At 37.8% G+C, this 18,154-nt stretch overlaps 1 protein-coding gene across 2 annotated transcripts in view; it reads left to right on the forward strand.

Annotated features, from left to right (window-relative positions):
* Positions 1 to 18,154, forward strand: part of LOC134541496 (periostin-like) — a 378,277-nt gene that overhangs the window by 152,101 nt on the left and 208,022 nt on the right. For both annotated transcript variants that reach the window (XM_063384985.1, XM_063384986.1), the window contains exon 2: positions 16,283 to 16,381. In XM_063384985.1, coding sequence (XP_063241055.1) covers positions 16,283 to 16,381 — 99 coding nt within the window. The remainder of the gene's footprint in view (positions 1 to 16,282; positions 16,382 to 18,154) is intronic.

Consider the following 18,154-nt stretch of genomic DNA (forward strand, 5'->3'; position numbering starts at 1 on the left):
CGGTTATTTTCTGACGTTACGTACCACGGAGTGACGTCCACAGCTCCGTGGTGTCAGCCAAGTTCAACTTACACTAGCAGTCCCTTGACTAGTGTCAAATGCTCGCGCGAGCGGAGGCAGGAAGAGGCGCGCTTACCTTGCACGAGTTTCCTTGTTCTGACCCCAAGCACGACCTTAAGATTTACATAAATGAAACCCGTTAGCAGGTAGCAGGGATTCTCCGTCTAAATACAATTAAGTTTGCTCACTGGTACCAATCAAGCAATTAACAAGCAAAGTCGTCCGCAGAAATCAATAAGTTAAACGAGTGTTACGCCTACGTAACTTGCCTGTGGCAAGAAAAGTCTCCCGCGGGCCAACTCGCCAAAGTTCACAGACTTTCTGAAGACATGAGAATCACGTTGGCGCGGGCCTCACTTGGTAGTTCGTGGCTGTGGCAGGGCGACTTGATCTGGCGCCCTCGCAGTCCACACCCAGGCGCCAGGCAGCTCTCTGAGCCACAGGTGCAGTCTCCAGCTGCTGGTAGCAGCCACTGTCCCGAGGTGAAACAACACACCCATACTGTCGCGTTTGCTCCATAGTTGAAGCACAGCTGTCGCCAGAGTTATGGTAGGCTCCCCAACCACCAACCTAAACCTACATAATTATGGTACTCCTCTGGTATGTGCGTGAACGTAAAATAGAAAAACTAAGAAATGCAAATTCTTAACATTTTACATAATTTACAAACACAAACTGGACCACCGCTAGATGATATGAGTAAAAATAACCTAAATGTAAACTGTAAAATACAGAATGTTAGAAATAATTCGAATTTAAATATTGAGCCACACATTACTTTAGCGCATAGAGTAAACGACCAAGATAGAACCACACCAAATAAAATAACTAAATAAAGAAAAAGACTGACTAGAGGTGGAGCACGCCTCATTTCAAAACAATTTTCCGGAATGATGGAAAATTATAGGGTTAACTTTGTACAAATTAAGCGTTGCTTCCTACCACCCTAACGGTGAGATTTGTTACGAAGTTTTCCTTCTGTCTGCTATTTTTATATTAAATAAAAAACTTTGGGTAACATGATTTTATTAAAAAAGCGATAAAAAAACGCACACTGGTCAGCACATTCTCAGGAGCATAATTCATAATTCTGCCTTATACTGTTCTCGCTGGTCTCCAATCTGCTGGCAACAAAAATAGAATATTTTTAAATGGCTGAATATTAAAACACTTGGACACTAAAAATATGACTGCGAGCCAGATCAACAATTTATCCAAATCAGAATGTACGTTAAATTATTTGTCTCGTTTAGAACCAACTATAAGTGACAAACTCTAAGAATAATATCAAAATAACATTTTAAAAAATTAGCAAATAAGATACGTCTTGAAAAACGTGAATACTCATCATTGCAATACTTTAATCAGGCTAAACGAGCAGAAATTTCTTATAAATAGTGGCAAAAAAATTCTCACACAAATTATTTAAATATCCATTGAGCAAAATATTTAAAAAGCTATAACATCCCAAATATTATAAAAAAATATTAACAGCAAAACATTTATGATAAAATGTTATCTGTGGTCTTATTAAAGATTATAAGCAAACTGCACGAGATACAGCATTATTATAAATGGTTAAACTTGTATATCATGGGGAGAACAACCTCCTCGGCAATCTGGGCGCGTACCAAAAAGTCACTCGGCTGTAATGCTCCAGTTGCTGATAGCGAGTGCCGCTTGCCAAGTATACCGCCCATGCCGGTGACACACGACGTTCACCACGCAGAGTAGTTGCTACTTGCTTCACCACACAAAGTAGACCTGGTGCAGTCGTCCAGGGACGGGACCACCGCAGCGCTTCTTGTTGGTCCACGTCACGCCACAACTCCTTATCTGGTTACTCCCGAGTCCTCTGTGACTCCTACCAACTCGGCACAACGCACATGAGCACGACAACAGCTCGTACTTCATCTGGGCTGACGACAACCTAGTAGAGTCTGGTTTTTTTGTCCGAACAAACTGTCGCCTAGATACTTGTACTCTGTCCTTTGACCAACCATGTCATAACCGCCGCTGCTGATCCGCTACTTAACCCAACTGTGCATTAACAGCAAAGTTCCACTTGTTGCAAGTCTGCAAGTCCAGTTGCAAACACTTATAGTATAGTCTTAATATGTCAAAAAATGGCTGTAGAAGGAAATAATTTTTGGAAAGCTAATTTTCTGTAGAAAATGTTCTGTAGGGTCTCCTTTATGTTTGGAAGAAAATCACCTGAAGTCCGCAATGGGGAACATGCCGCCATCTTGGAAAAATGGCGGACCAAATAGGTTTTTCTTATTTAACTCGTCAACCGTTGCTTTTACAAGAAAACTAATAGAGAAGTAAAAGAAAGATAATTAAATTTTACATAAACATGTTTCTATTCAATTTTTCTCTATATTTTACAGTTGAAAAGTTATGGTGAGTTTTCTATGAGTAATGTCATTGAAAACCTTACCTTTCTCATGGTATTTACTTAATCAGCAGTTTGATTTGCCTCCTCCTTTTGGAAACTCCCTTATGTGTTATATGTGTTTATGTCTACTGTTAAACGAACATTTAAAAATGCAAAAAAAATCGTATTGCTTGTTAATAAGTAAACTGGGCATTGCCTGTTATCAGTGTTTGTGAGAAATTTAATATTCGTGTAAAGATGCAACCACTGCTACTTTGCACATAACATTGTTTCATTTATGTTTCAAGGGTTTGGTACAGCAATGAACTATTATAGTCAGTGCTAAGCAGTGTACAACAGACATAACAGAAAATGGATGAATCCAAGAAATGTGTTTTGAGCAGTGAAGATTCGAATAAGTTTCAAACTGTAAATATCACCAAAGGATTGGATAAAATCAAAGAAATAAGTAAAACTAGAAATGACTCAATTTCAGACAAAATTGAAGGCTTGAACTCTGTGATAATACAAACGTCAGGTAAAACAAGGGCTGATAGTTGGGCCAGTATAGTTGCAACCAGAATTAATGTGGAAAATGATCTTGTAGCTTCTGAAGCACAATATCATAAGATATGCGACTCTAAATTTGGAGATATTGGTTCCAGTATGCCCGGTATCATTGCCGATGCACGAGGAAGACCTTGTGATGGTGATAGAGCTGTGGCATTCAGCAAGTTCTGTGATTATCTTGATGACAACGATGATGGCCAGCACTTGTTATCAGATCTTACGGGGAAAAAATGCGTGAGCTAAACCCACGTGAGTCATCTTTTACTGACAAGTACCTTAAACATAAGTTATCAGAACACTATGGTGAAACAATTGTTATGTCACCCAGCCGAAAAATGTTTGGTAATGTGATCTGTTTTCGTCCTCTGGCATCTCATGTTATAACGGACAAATGGCACAAAGGTAAAGAAAAAAACGGAATAGATGAAAAGAAAAGAATCTTAGATGCAGCAATTTTAATTATACAGGAAAAAATATTTTCACAGATCAACAATTGTGATACATACCTCTCACCGAACGACATACAAAAAGGTGGTAGGGATCAGATTGGTCATTTTTTGATGTATCTACTTGAAGGGTTAATGAAACCTAGGAGAGGAAAAGCAGAAGAAAAAAGGTACTAACTGCTGCACATGCAGTCATGTCTGCAGCTCGACCAAAATCGTTTGTGTCTGCTTTAAAAATAGGTTTTGCCGTTTATACACACAGAAAATCACGATCAAGAAATTTAATCGACTTAATGCATAGCTTGGGTCTATGCGCACCCTACAATGATGTCTTGAAGTAGGAATCCTCAGTGATCGTAAATAGTCACACAGAAATACATATAAATGGATTTGTTCAGTTTGTGGTCGATAATGCGGATCACAATACCTGCACTGTCGATGGTTATGGTACATTTCATGTCATGGGAGGTGTTAAGTGTGTGACCCCCAAATCGGCTGTTAATGATGAACTTTAAGTACCTAGGCCAAAGACAATGCCCTCGGAAAAATGCACAGGATCTTTTGCTTATATTCCCATTGTCGTGTATGAGAAAGAAAGAAATATTGGTCTCAGACGCATCGAAATGAAAGATGTTTTAATTTTGCAGTTGAAACCGGAAAGTGCAAGGATCACTCATTTCCATTTCCTTGATTTATTGTGGATGGCTGGGCCTGTTTGTGAAGTAAATGCCTCCCAAACAGGGTGGAGTGGGTTTATTTCAGTAGCTTCAGGAAAATCCCTTGCGTTTGAAACATCAACTGTGATGCCTCTTCCATTCATAAATCTAGAAGCAAGTAACATGACCACAATTTATACATGCCTCAGATTTGCTGCTGAAGAGTGCAAAAAACTAAATCAAACATGTATTGTTACTTTCGACCAACCTCTTTTCATAAAAGCTATGAATATTGTCGCTGGTGCTGAAGATGATGACATGATTTCTTCTATTGTAGTTCGTTTAGGAGGCTTTCATTTGTTAATGAGCTACATGGGAGCCATTGGCAAAATTATGGCAAGCAGTGGCATTGAAGAACTCTGGGAGCAAGTGTTTGCCAAAAAATCTATCATACACATGTTGTCTGGACATGCATATTCCCGGGCTATTCGAGCACACATGCTTACCCGAACTGCAATTGCCACTTTGCTGTATGAGCTTTGTTTAAATGAAGGTAAAATTATCATGGAAAGTACCGACATCTTGAAAAATTTGTACATTAATGTATTGGAAAAGCAAGATGATCTGAAACAGGTAGATATACAAAACATTGAGAACATTCTTTGTATAATGGAAGAGACCATCAATGAGCTTGAAAAGGCAAGTCGCACAGCGAGACTTTGGATACAAAATTTTCATCAAGTAGAAATTATCCATGACTTTATCAGAGCTGAATGAACTGGCGATTGGAGGCTACACCTATATGCTGTTCAGTTCATGTTGTGTCACCTTCATGCTGCTTGACATGTTCACTATGCGAAATATGTACTAGATCTAGCATCCCTCCCACCAACTTCTACAGCAGCTCGGCAGCACAGTCTACGAGTCTACCATCAAGTTCAGGCATGGCGCAGTAATTATCTCCCAGAAGGTGACTGGGGATGGAAGATAAAACATGGAACATTTAAACCAATTATTACAACTCTTCCTCCAGCACCAGACTATTTGCTCCATCTTGTGTGCTGCAATTGCCAATCTGGTTGTGAAAGAAATTGTGATTGCAGGAAAAGTGGTCTTCAGTGTTCTACAATGTGTGGCGTGTGTGCTGGTGAGACTTGCAGTAACAGATTGCAAATTGTGGATGATGACTGTGGACGTTTTGATGAAGATGACTCTCATGATGAACTGGAGAATAGTGATACACAAAATGAAAACTGTTCAAACATTAAGAAACTTACGAACCCAAAGCGAAGACGCCTGGCTCAGTAACTGGTGTCAGAATAAAACTATTGTGACTGAATAGTACACCGATAAACTTTATGTTCGCATTAAGACTGTGTTAATTCTGTATTTATACTATAATACTAACATTCCAAACTATTAACATATGTAAGCATGCAGAAAATAACATGGTGGGTAAACACTTAAATATTTGCCCATTATTGGTTTACGTATGGCTAGCTGCATAGGATTTGTCTAGGTATGTGATAACTTTTAAAATGTTGACATTGACTTAATCTTCTTATAAAGATTTATGAAAAATTGTTTTGCCCCTTTATTTGTGAATTATCCTATTGAGTTAAAAATTTAACAATATGTTATTTCAGGTCATTGTCTATCTGCTGACAAAACTTCACATATATCAGTCATACTGTTTAGGCGCGATTAAGGATGAACCTACTAAATGCAGACTTTCGCACTTACTCATTAGCTTAAATTGACCATAACTTTTTAACTGTAAAAGATAGAGAAAAATGGAAAACTCGTTTTATGTAAAATTTAATTATCTTACTTTTACTTCTCTAGTAGTTTTCTTGTAAAAGCAACGGTTTACGAGATAAATAAGAAAAACCTATTTTATCCGCCATTTTTCCAAGATGGCGGCATGTTCCCCAGTGCGGATTTCAGGCGATTTGCTTCCAAAGATAAAGGTGAACATACAGGATCTTTTCCAGCAAAAACTAGCTTTCCAAAAATTAATTCCTTCTAACCACACATTATGACTATACTATTAGTTCGGAGACCAATTCCGTGTTGAGCGGCGACGAGTTATTCCTGACACTCTCTGTGACTAATACTCGTTGAGTGAGTTACCTTCATTACTCTCTGGGCGAGTGACCTCGAGTTCTGTGACTTTCACTGGACTGTGGTGACACTCCTTTCGTGCCAAGTCTATTGTTTGATATCAGGAGGGTGCTTCTTATCAGTTTCGTAGTCTGTGTCCCAACGTCGCGGCTGGAGCGGCGCGGGGATCATGACGACACTGGCGATGGCGGGCGGCGACGTCCAGGCCAGCGAAACAGTTGACCGCCTGTCGACTGCTCGGTCGAGAGTCTTATATACCCGGCTTGCCTGCTAACCTTTCGGCCGAGAACATTCGACCTCCTACTTCCGACCTCGTGACGTGGAGCAAGGCGTGTAGTATAGCACTTCAGGGATGAAAGGAACACATTGGAGCATCACTAGGAATGTTGCGTGAGATAATACCGCAAGCCACAGTTCGGTACCACCAAAACGAGAACGTTTTGGGCGTCATAATTACACCTGTAACAAACATTAAGGGCAAGAAAAAAATTTAAAAAAAAATTCTTGTTGGTAAATTATACTACTTTTGTTAATGTAACAGATGAAAGCATTTTACTACACAAACTAAATATTCAACTCCACCAAAGACAATACAACGGTTTGCGACGATAAACCACGCGACTTTAAATCCCTCCACTGTCTGCTAGTCACTGCTGAGACCTGAAACGAGAGGAGAAGGCAGTAAAGTGAGCATCTTGACGCAGAGTGCTTCTCTCCGGGCCGCTACAACCACGCCGCACGAGGTGACTGAGCGAGGTCCCTCCTGCTTACCGCTGCTTGCTGCTTGCAGCACTCGGACAAGCTCGCAGCCACCCTGCCTCCTTCAGCAACACGCCTTTACTCAGTGCAGTGCACTCGGGTTCGGAATATTGTCCCAAAATATCATTGCTGACAACCTTGGGAGGGGGGGGGGGCAACGCTTATTTTTACGATTTGCTTCTATAACAACATAATATTATATATGGTGAGGGCATAACTGAGGTAGTTTCAAGTTTTCAACACCCTACCGTGTGGACCCAGAACCGGAAGACGCCAGGCGTGGCCAGGGGCTCGATTCTGAAATGCATTAGCCTCACCTTATCGTGACTCTCGCACACGTATAGTATCGGTATTCTCAAATTACAAAACCACGAGTAGCTCTGCGGACTACTAGGTGGTACGACTCCTGTTGAATGCTGGGAAACTGCGCTGTCTTTCCTGATAGACCCACGAGCCGCAGCTGGCGGTTGGCAGCACGCACGCGCATGTGTTCGTGTTTCTAGACATCGAGAAACCAACCATAAATATTGGTGTGTCAAATTAATATACTTTGTAAACTCTAATCATTTTTAAATTAAATAAACACAACTATAAGAATTCGTGATTAAACTAGCTCCATTACATTTATGAGGTAGCATCTCAAGTTTGTAGGTTATGTGTGTCTGTAGCACAAGTGTAGAGTGCATGGTGCCAATGGACGAAACATGTTTTAGACCCTGTCGTAGCATTTTATATTTTAATTATGTATATACTTCATTGCCTATTAGGCCTACATTATGTAAATTTTACCTTATGCAAATATGTTATTATTAATAGTATTAATTTCTCTAGGCTACTTGCTATAATACCTACCTTTTAATACGTATTTTTGCACATTTGTTTCGTTATTTCATACTAGTTAGGTCTACAGAATGTTTTTAAGTAGGTATCGATTTTAAATTAAAAAATCAATATAATCGGAATTTAAAAAATATATATATTTATATTAACATCACAGCTGATTTAAATTTACAAGGAAATGAATATCCATATGTTTTTTAGTAGCTACATTTAAACAAACAATTGAAAGGAATGCGAGGTGGATTTATTTAACTTATGATTTTATTTTAATGTGAGGACTTCACTTAACTTTAAATTTTCTTGTGACTATGTTATTACTTTAAAAAAATTGTTTATTACAATTACTCAATAAGGTTAATAAGTTATACAACACAGTAATAAACTAAGACAAAATAACGTATTAAAAAGGCATGATTCGTTGTCAATTTGAACTATTAAGATGTGTATGTGGACTATCCCTATAAATTAAATACCTGTTATTTTATAATTATGTATATATCACAAGTTCCTTACGTTAATAAAAAGTAGATTATCTTGTATACTTCCTAAAATAATAAATAATCCCAAAAACAAGGAAAAATTCATCTAATTTAGTTCAGAGATGGACAGAATTTTTTTTAATCGATGACACATCAAGTTGCACTTTTTTTTCAAGTGACGTGTAGAAAAAATTATTTAAAAAAATTAATTCCACTGTTAACATTCTTTTAGAATCAATGCTTATAATTTATGTGGATTTTCAGTATTTGGTTACAACATCAAATTTACCAAGAAAAAATTAACTTACATAAAAATTAATCAATACGTTTTCTTACTTCGACTTTAATTTCACAATAACTTCCTTGTGTAAATAAAATTATTATTGCTACGGTATGTCAAAAGTGTGGTTTAATGTAAAACAAATTAAAAAAGCTTTATATTTTTGAAGCTCTATTAGTCGTATAATAAATGAATGAAATTTTGCAGTGCACACTTCATAAGCAATGTCTTCAAGGTTTTAATAACATGGAAGTTTAAAGAAAACCCTACTTAATAAAATATTTTGCATTTTAAACTTATTAGATTTTTATTTCACAAATTAATTCTTCTGTGTTATACCACCTATACAAAAATTAATTACACAAATTAAAATAATTCTAATATAATTATTTACCATATTCCATAAGCACAGTTTACAGAATAGTATTTGTATTTAAATAAATTTTGTAAAATATCGACCAGCAGAGACACTTTAGGTTGCGAATAAGCTCGCTTTACACGATGTTTAATATCTGGCATATTTTCTGTCATCCCCATTAGTATAAAAGTGAGCATGACAGTTTGTGTATAAGTAGAGAAGAATGAGTTCTGTTCCTAACACACGCGATACATAATGTGCCGACATAGTAGCCGACCAGAGTAGCTACATATATGAGTATAAATAAACACATCGCTATAATCTGAACAAATACTGAAAGGACACGAACATTTCAGCAGTGGAATCTAAAATTATGTAACCTGGGGAATGGATATTTGTTATTTTTGACGTGTATACGTCTTGAAAATTGCTAACATAGTGGGAGGCAATTCAAAAAACGAATGATATAAAAATCGGGGGATACAGTTTGGTGTTGCAGGAACTCCATCCAAAATTTAATTACACCACTGGATATCTAAAGGATCAAAGAATTCGTTAGGCAAAGTGAGGACTGTGACGCACTGCGCGTGGTGGAGGGGGAAGCGCCGCCATTTTGAGGTCATTTTTCTGTGTTTCGAGATTTCCATTTAGTATAACATTTTACTCTGAGAAGCTACGACGTTCGTTTGGGTTTCAATCGACAGATCTCGTTAATAGCTATCGATTTCATATATAAAACAATAGTGTAAAATAGTTACACTATATATGAATATATATGGTGTTAACGTTTACCAGAAATCTCGATGTAACCTGTATGCCATTTGTGTTGTACTTTTCGTATCACAGACCTATAATTTATAAAGTTATAACACGTTAATTATTTGTTTACTTGATTTCTTTCCTGATTCCGACGAACGGAAATAGTTGCTATCATAAACAAAACATGGAAACCCGAAGGACTTCTTAGAGTTCAAACATACATAAAATAGCGTATTTTATATTTTGTATAGAACATATTACCTGTTACGTACACGTATTCACGTACAACACACGGCCGTGTCCGTGACACAGGCACACCCTATTTTTTCTTATTTTCCTAATTTTCCTAAAATGCAACAAAGTTACCTTAAAATACAGTATATAAAAATATTCCGTGCAATTTTTAACTTAATAAAAATTGAATTTTCCTGTTATGCTATTGTGAAAATCCATTAATATTATGTCTAAAGAATATAATGGAAATAAGGTCTGATTATAAGTAGGTTTTCTATTATATAACTATAAAATTACATGCAATTAGTCACTTCACCAAGATAACTCCCCGCAATAATGTACTCATTTAACTTGACAAGTTTAAAGTACTACATTTTTTAAATTCGAATGATTTTTACAACTATTAAACTATTTTTAAAAATTGTAAAAAAAAAATCTTATCAATTGAGACAAAGAAAAAGCACATATATTTAAAGGAATTGTAATTTATATCATGCTAAAATTCATAGTGAAATAAAACCAGCCCGCTTTTCCATTTATGAGGCGTACAGTACATACTTAAAAATAATTCGTTTATACATAAATTATATGTGGTAACCTATTCACTTACGTAGGTGTGTTCAATTATAGTTACCTTTTTGTTCAAGGTTGTTGTGCTTATATTATTTACTTTTACGACAAATAACAAAGTCTACGTAGTATGAAATAACTAAAACAACAGACTTAGGTATGTATTAAAAGTTATTACAGCAATTATTTACAGGAAAAAATTAATAAATCATTTTTGCTAAAAGTACAATTTATATAGTGTAATATTCATATACAGCATGGCCCATAGTTATGTATATAATGTTTCATAAACTGTGGTAAAGAAACTAGTAATATAACCAGAACATAAAATTCAACATAAACACATTACTCGCATACCTTTCCTTGCCAGAATTTTAATCTCTGTTCTCCATAGCATGGTCCACCAATGCACCATTCAAATCGATACATGCGGCCGGCCACACACGTAACGGTATACATGACAGGTAAACCTGCGCAGGTTTACCTGACAGGTATACCTGTGCAAACTAGAGCCCACACACGTAACGGTATACCGTACGTTCAGCTCAGTTGAGAGATGGCGAGCCAACAAGATGAAGATGATAGGATAGCTTTAGTCGGATTGTGTGTGGTTTTAAACAGTAAGAAGAAGAAGTTTAAACGTAAAATGTGGAGTAAAAAGTGGCTTACTAAAAGAAATGAATACACTCATACAAGATTATTGAAAGACTTGAGTGGTGAGCCTACAGACTTCCGTAATTATTTGCGGATGGATGAAGACGCCTATGAAAAGCTGTTGTTACTCGTGACTCCATTAATTGAAAAGAAAGACACGGTTATGAGGAAATCGATTTTTCCCCATGAGAGATTAACTGCGACTTTGAGGTTCCTTGCAACGGGCCGATCGTACGAGTGTCTCAAGTATTCTACGTTGATATCACCACAAGCTCTAGGCAAAATAATTCCAGAGACGTGTGAAGCCATCTATAAAGTGCTGAAAAACGTCTATTTACAGGTACGTCAAGCCATATTGCACAGCATATTCTATTGATGTTCTAAATGTCAAGTTAGGTTAAAATTAAAATATTTTAAATTTATTAGAAATTAACTTATATCAAAATTCCCTGATGAATTCCCTTAACGGCTCTTCTAATTCAAAAAAGTATAAGAAGAAATATATATATATTTTAAAAATATAAGTTAAACTAACGTAAAGTTAGCTATTCTATTATAGTTCAACTAACTATAACCCCGTGGTTCTTGAAACTTTGAAGCAAAGAAAACACCTTACGTAATTATTGATTCTGTGGTATATGGGTAAATAAATATACACATGTTATTAAAAATTTCTACTTTATTTCATACAAACGTATTACAGTTTTTAAAGGGAATATTTAACTGAGTACAGAGACATGATATTTGATAGTGGGTAGAACATAAAAAAGAACTGTTTGGTAAAACAAAAATGTTTCGTAGTAACATTGAATATAAATAAAGAAACAAAACAGACTATTGATTTTTGTCATAATTAGCTAAGTAATCTGCCATTGATTGATGAGGTGGAATAACGTCATTGCTAACAAATTCAGCTGGTGAAGTTTGTTGTGGATATTGGCCATAAGATACAGCTGCTAGAGGACTCGTTGTGCTCCTACTTGACCCAGGGGTGTTGGTCAAAGATTCGTAGTTGTACGAGCCAGTATTAGGTACGTCAAACATACTCATTTCAGCCTCAAAAAGGAAGTCGTTGATTCTTTTTTCTACGATCAAACCCTGGCGTTTTTCTAAGGCCCTAATTCGCATTGCAATGGATTTGCACATTATATCATATCTGTCGTCTTGGCATGATGGTTTCTGAAAGTGGTCTCTGACTGAGACTAAGACACCAGTTGTCAAGTCTTCAATTTTCTTTTTTTTTGCCAAATTAGTTCGGGAATAAGGAGGTAGGCTTACCGCACGTGTATCTGAGTTGGGTCTTGGGACCACAGGCGAAGGGACCTCGCTATTGATTGATGTTTCTCTGCTCGGTGTTGTAGCTGGTTCATCAACGTCCTCCTGAAAAAAATATTTATGTACTAGGTGTACCCATCCAATCATTACACAACAAAATACTCTTTTACATTGGTTTGGAAATTGTCGATTTAATGGTTTATCCTTGATTTTGAAACCCATAATGTAAACATTGTTTACTCACGTTGAGAACAGTTATTATGAATTTAATTTTGTTCCAGTTTCCTAACACCACTGAGAAATGGAAAGTGATTGCTGAACAGTTTGAAGAGAAATGGAATTTTCCCCACTGCCTCGGTGCCATGGACGGCAAACATATAGACATAGTTCCTCCAGCGGATTCCAGATCATATTATTACAACTATAAAGGCAGACACAGTATGGTACTTTTTGCAATAGTGGATGCTAAATATCGGTTCCTTTTAGTGGATTTTGGGACCAATGGGCGTGTTTCTGACGGAGGTGTTCTTCAAAATATTAAGTTTTATGAAAAGTTACAGAGTGATGAACTTAAGATCCCAAAACCATGCAATGTTACTGAACATTTCAAAGAGGTGCCTTACGTGTTTGTGGCAGATGACGCCTTTCCCCTGTCAATTAACATTATGAAACCTTTCAGACAAGCACAACTAGATTCAGCTGTAAAAGAAATCTACAACTACCGAGTTTCAAGGGCAAGGCACGTAGTCGAGAATGGGTTTGGAATACTAGCCTCCAGATTTCGCATATTCCATACTCAAATCAATTTGGAGCCAGAGAACATAGTAAAGGTAGTAATGGCAACATGTGCATTGCATAATTTCTTGATGCAAACACATCCTACCATTTACGCTCCACCAAACAGTACGTATCAAGAGAATGACGATGACGCTACTACTAATGCTGGGTTAGATACCAATGAATCGAATATGATTGCATTACAACGAGCGAGCTTAGGGAATGTAAATGTGGCCGCCAAAAATCTCAGAGAGGAGTTTGCTACCTACTTCGTCAATGAAGGCAAACTTTCATGGCAAGACCAACGTGTTCTTCGAAACAAAAATTAAAGTGGAAGATTAAGTGAATAATTATCAAGTGAATATATATTTTTAGCTTAGTTGAGTCAATGAAATTCACCAATCCATGCACAAAAAATACATTTATACATATACATTTTGTCATAAAACTACATTTATACATATAAATTGTGTCATAAAACTTTTTTTGTTTTATTCTACCATTTAACATTTAATTAACATCTAATTTAACATTTAACTTGTAAATTAAAGTGTTTTTCAAATAAATTGTTTAACAAGGTAATTGATCTGTCTGGTACTTACTTCCTCAATCTCGCTCCCATCTCCTTCCTCTAAATTGGACATAGATGCACTGGGAATGTCTTGATCACCAAGAAAGTCGAACAAATTTAAGTACCACAATTTAGATACGTAGACATTGTCGGCTGATGCACCAGACTTCATTGACATGTCACGTTTTTTCTTCTCTTTTTGAACATTGCTTCGTAAACTATTAATCTTTCTAATCACAGATTTCTTTGTTGCATCGGGTTCCAGTTCTTTCAACTTGAGCAAAAGTTTCGCATAAGCGGCATCTCTCTTTTCGCGATCGTGATACTCTTTACTTTTTACCCGCCACACGCACGGCTCGAGTTTATACATATCGATAAAGTCTTCAATTACTTGGTTGCGTTTACGACTCGACATCACTAGCACCAGTAGCCACAAGATAGTCCGCTAACTACAAAACACATAGACAAAAGACACTCTCTTCACAAGGAAGAAGCCTCAACTAAACAAAACAACTGCGCAGGCGACCGGACGTACTCACACACACGCTCAGGTCTAGGGTATAACTGACGACTGCGCAGGTACAAGATACCAAATCTCCGTTCCTGTCAGGTCACCTGCGCAGGTCGCTTCGCCTGTGCAGTTTCGCCTGCAGTGACTGGCACACACGCTCCGGTTTGCCTGCGCAGGTGACCTGTACAGGTTTACCTGTCATGTATACCGTTACGTGTGTGGCTGGCCTAAGAGACACCACCCCAAACCATGACACCGTGACTTTTGTCATGCATACTGATGTTTACATTATTATTTTATTCCCTCCAGTAAACGAAATTGCGTCGGTTAACACCACTTCCCGAAACACGAAATTCGGTCTCATCTGCCCAAATGACGTGATTTTCCAAACCTGGATTTTTCTTCAGCATTCCCAGCCATTTTTCTGCAAACTCCAAGAGCCTATCTGGATTATCGTCGTTAATATAATTCATTAAACGAGGATGATATGGCTTTATTTACAGATACTTCATTATTCACTGAAGTTTTGTGCGTGATATTTTCAACTTTCTGGACACACGCCTTTGAGATTTTGGTTCCCCAGGAGACGAGTTAACGGCTTCCAACACACGAGCTCTGGTATCATCGGTATGCATACTCCGGGGCCTACCCGCTCCCTTCGCATGAAATACCAGTTGCGTCAAATTTATTGTTTATGCGGTTTCTAGCACAGAGAGGCAATTTCCTTCAAATTTTGATGTCACCCTCCGTCTCACCACCGCGTAATTGTTTGTTGCAGAATACAAACGCAACAACGCACACGCTGTTCCAGAGACCACCGCCCCGCCATCCTGTCTGGCATACACTAACGGTTCTAAGTTCAGTGGCTGTTATCCCCACTCCCAGGCTACACATTAATGCCATATAAAAACTTTTCGTACAGAATTACAAATACTACAGCCAGTCAAACATAATTTTCACAATAATGAGCCACCCTTACATAATTTTTTTTTCGACGATGGGATTTAAACCCAATCAAAAATAACTACTGCTGATTCGTGAGCGCACACTTTGCTATAATGTTATTTTTTTTTAAGATATGGGTGGCACACTGGCAAGTTTTGAAAGTCACCAGTGTGCCAATCATTTCCCCCTTAATGTTGTATTTTTAATGTCACCCCGAGTCATTGTGAAATTGTAGTTGTGGTTGTTGGTGTATTAAGACAACACACATTACATTCATGTCCTACCTGGGATTCGAACACAGAGCCCCCGCACCGTAGCCCGGTGTGTTGTCGACTGCGCTACGGAGGCCGACCCTCGTGCACAGGTGCTTGGAAGTTGACGAACTGCTTTCAAAGCACGTTACAAATTACATAGAGATTGTGGGTAAATCAATGTCGTAATGCCCAATTTCTAACGTATTTTTAATGTTGATATTACTCCTTGGCAATCTGTATTCGAGAATAGTTTTGCTACTATAAATAAATTTTCATTTGGTACATCAATACGATTGGTACCCCCCTCCCGCCGCCGGGCCGTATTTCACGAGTTGGTGTGTGTATATATATATATATATATATATATATATAAGTTTATGCTGCAACATGTGGGTCCACCATGTTGAGGACTTTGGTTCGGCGGTAGTGATAACGGGTTCTCCCTCCTGTGGGCCTCATTGTGGTGTTCTCAAGTACTAACGACAAGCCACAGGCGGGAGTTGGATCGCAGCTCGTCGCTCACGATGGCAATCGTCAATTTCCAAGCTCCTGTGCGCGAGGCTACAATCACTGGCCACATGAATGAACTGGTCAAACCGCAGGCACTGTCATTAATGGACATAGTATCGCAACTGGGGAGTCTGTAAAATGAAACTCTGGTTGTATAGAGCTCCCGTGGCTTGTCGCTAGTGTTAGAAAACACGATGACTGCCCCGCAGAGCTCCAGGTCTCGTGGTCTCGTGGTGGCAGCAGCAGTGGTTGCAGCAGTTGTTGTTGTTGCAGGCCCAATGTGTGCGTGGTGGAGGAGGTGCCCGGCACGAGCCACAAGGTGTGGACCGAGTGCAAGTACTGGCACCACAGGGACATCTGCGGCCAGAAGCCGTGAGTACCTGCACAGTGCGCAGCACGCGTCACCACACGCCTATACACCTGTTAGGTAGAATAGGTTAACATTTACAGTTTAGTTTCTACTTTCATGCTCCGTAGTTTGCATTGAGTTTTATTTAACACTATATCTTATTACATACTATTTGATTCTCTCACTCCATTTCCACTGTCTCCTCTGCCCATTACTGAAAACCTTCCCTTCATCATTCACACCTTCATACCAACCTCAACCTCTGAACTCCACAGTTCCCTCACTCACATACTTATCAAACATCTCCTTTCTTTAACCCCTCCAGATGTCCAACTTTTTGATGATACTCGAAAAACAATTTGAAATAGACAATGTCCAACGACAGGCGTTTAGACCAGATATCTCCCAACCATTTCCTGAATACAGACTAAACAATCCACAATCAACTAGAAGGGAGCACAATTGGAAGCAGAATCAAAGAAAAGGAACCACAATCGGAAGCAAATTCGTCAAAGAGGAAGCACAATCAACGAAAATGAAACACAATTGGAAGTTCAATCAAAAAAGGAAGCACAATCAAGAGCACAACTGGAAGGACAATCAAAAAAGGAAGCACAATCGGTCATGTATGGGACATAGAGGAGGCACAATCAACGAAAAGGAAGCTTTATTGAAAGCACAATCAATGAAAAAAAATCACAAATCGAGGCACAATCAACGAAAAATAATCACAACCGGAAGCACATTCAACAAAGAGGAAGCACAATCTACAAAAAGGTAGCCAATTTGGAAGCACAATCAACGAAAAGGAAGCAAAATCAATTTAAAGGAAGCACAATAAAAAAGATAGCACTTTAGGAAGCATTATAAAAAAAGAAGCTGTATTGCGAGAAATATGTCTTAGTTAAAAATCAGATTACAAAAAATTAAATATAAACTTTTGAAATCTAAATAATTGATTTATTTTTCAATATTATATACATGAAACTTAAACAAGTGATTAATGTATGTCGCCAACTTCCCTCAGTTCTTTAAGTATGGAGGATAATTTGTTGATGAGTGTGTAGTTTTCTCTTCTAACCGATGCCACGAACAGCCTCAGGCGATCAACCAATATGTTAGGATCTTTTCATGACATATAATCAATCTCTTCTGCTATCACCATCTTCCTGGAAATCTGTAATCAATATTTGTAAGATGACTTTAGTCCCTGTGTTTATCATAAACTTGATCAAAATAATTTATTTTATCATGCTGTTTCCATCATTTCGATCTCAGGGCTTCAAAACAGCTTTCAATCTTGCCAGATATAGTTGCTTCATCACAGTCTTTGATTTTGTCACCAGCCTCAGAGTCACTTTTGGCATCATCGTAGAAGTCAGCGTCTTCACCCAGATTACTGTAATAATTCGAAATTTTTGACGTTGAAGCTTCGTAATTGCTTCAAGCTTACTTTTTAAGAGTCCATCTTTTTTACAAAGTATGGAGGATCTTCTTGAATTTGGCTTGAATGTATTCTCACTTTTTCATATTAAGGATACTTGTGTTGTCTTCATTCTTCCATAAATCATCAACATCCTTCAATTTAAGTTCTTTTTCGATATCGGAAGAGCTATTAACATAATCTCGTTCAAGACAAGGAAAATTATTGACCTACTGCAGAACACTCTTCTTTTTAAAAAGTAGCTCCATCCTTATCCTCTATCTTGTAAGCAGACTTGACGTTACAAGTTCTGGCATGTCTTTTTAAGCTCTTTCTTCGTGTAATCGACTTGCTACAATGAACACAGCTTATC

Source organism: Bacillus rossius, assembly GCF_032445375.1.
Source record: "Bacillus rossius redtenbacheri isolate Brsri chromosome 4 unlocalized genomic scaffold, Brsri_v3 Brsri_v3_scf4_1, whole genome shotgun sequence".
Taxonomy (NCBI): Eukaryota; Metazoa; Arthropoda; class Insecta; order Phasmatodea; family Bacillidae; genus Bacillus; species Bacillus rossius.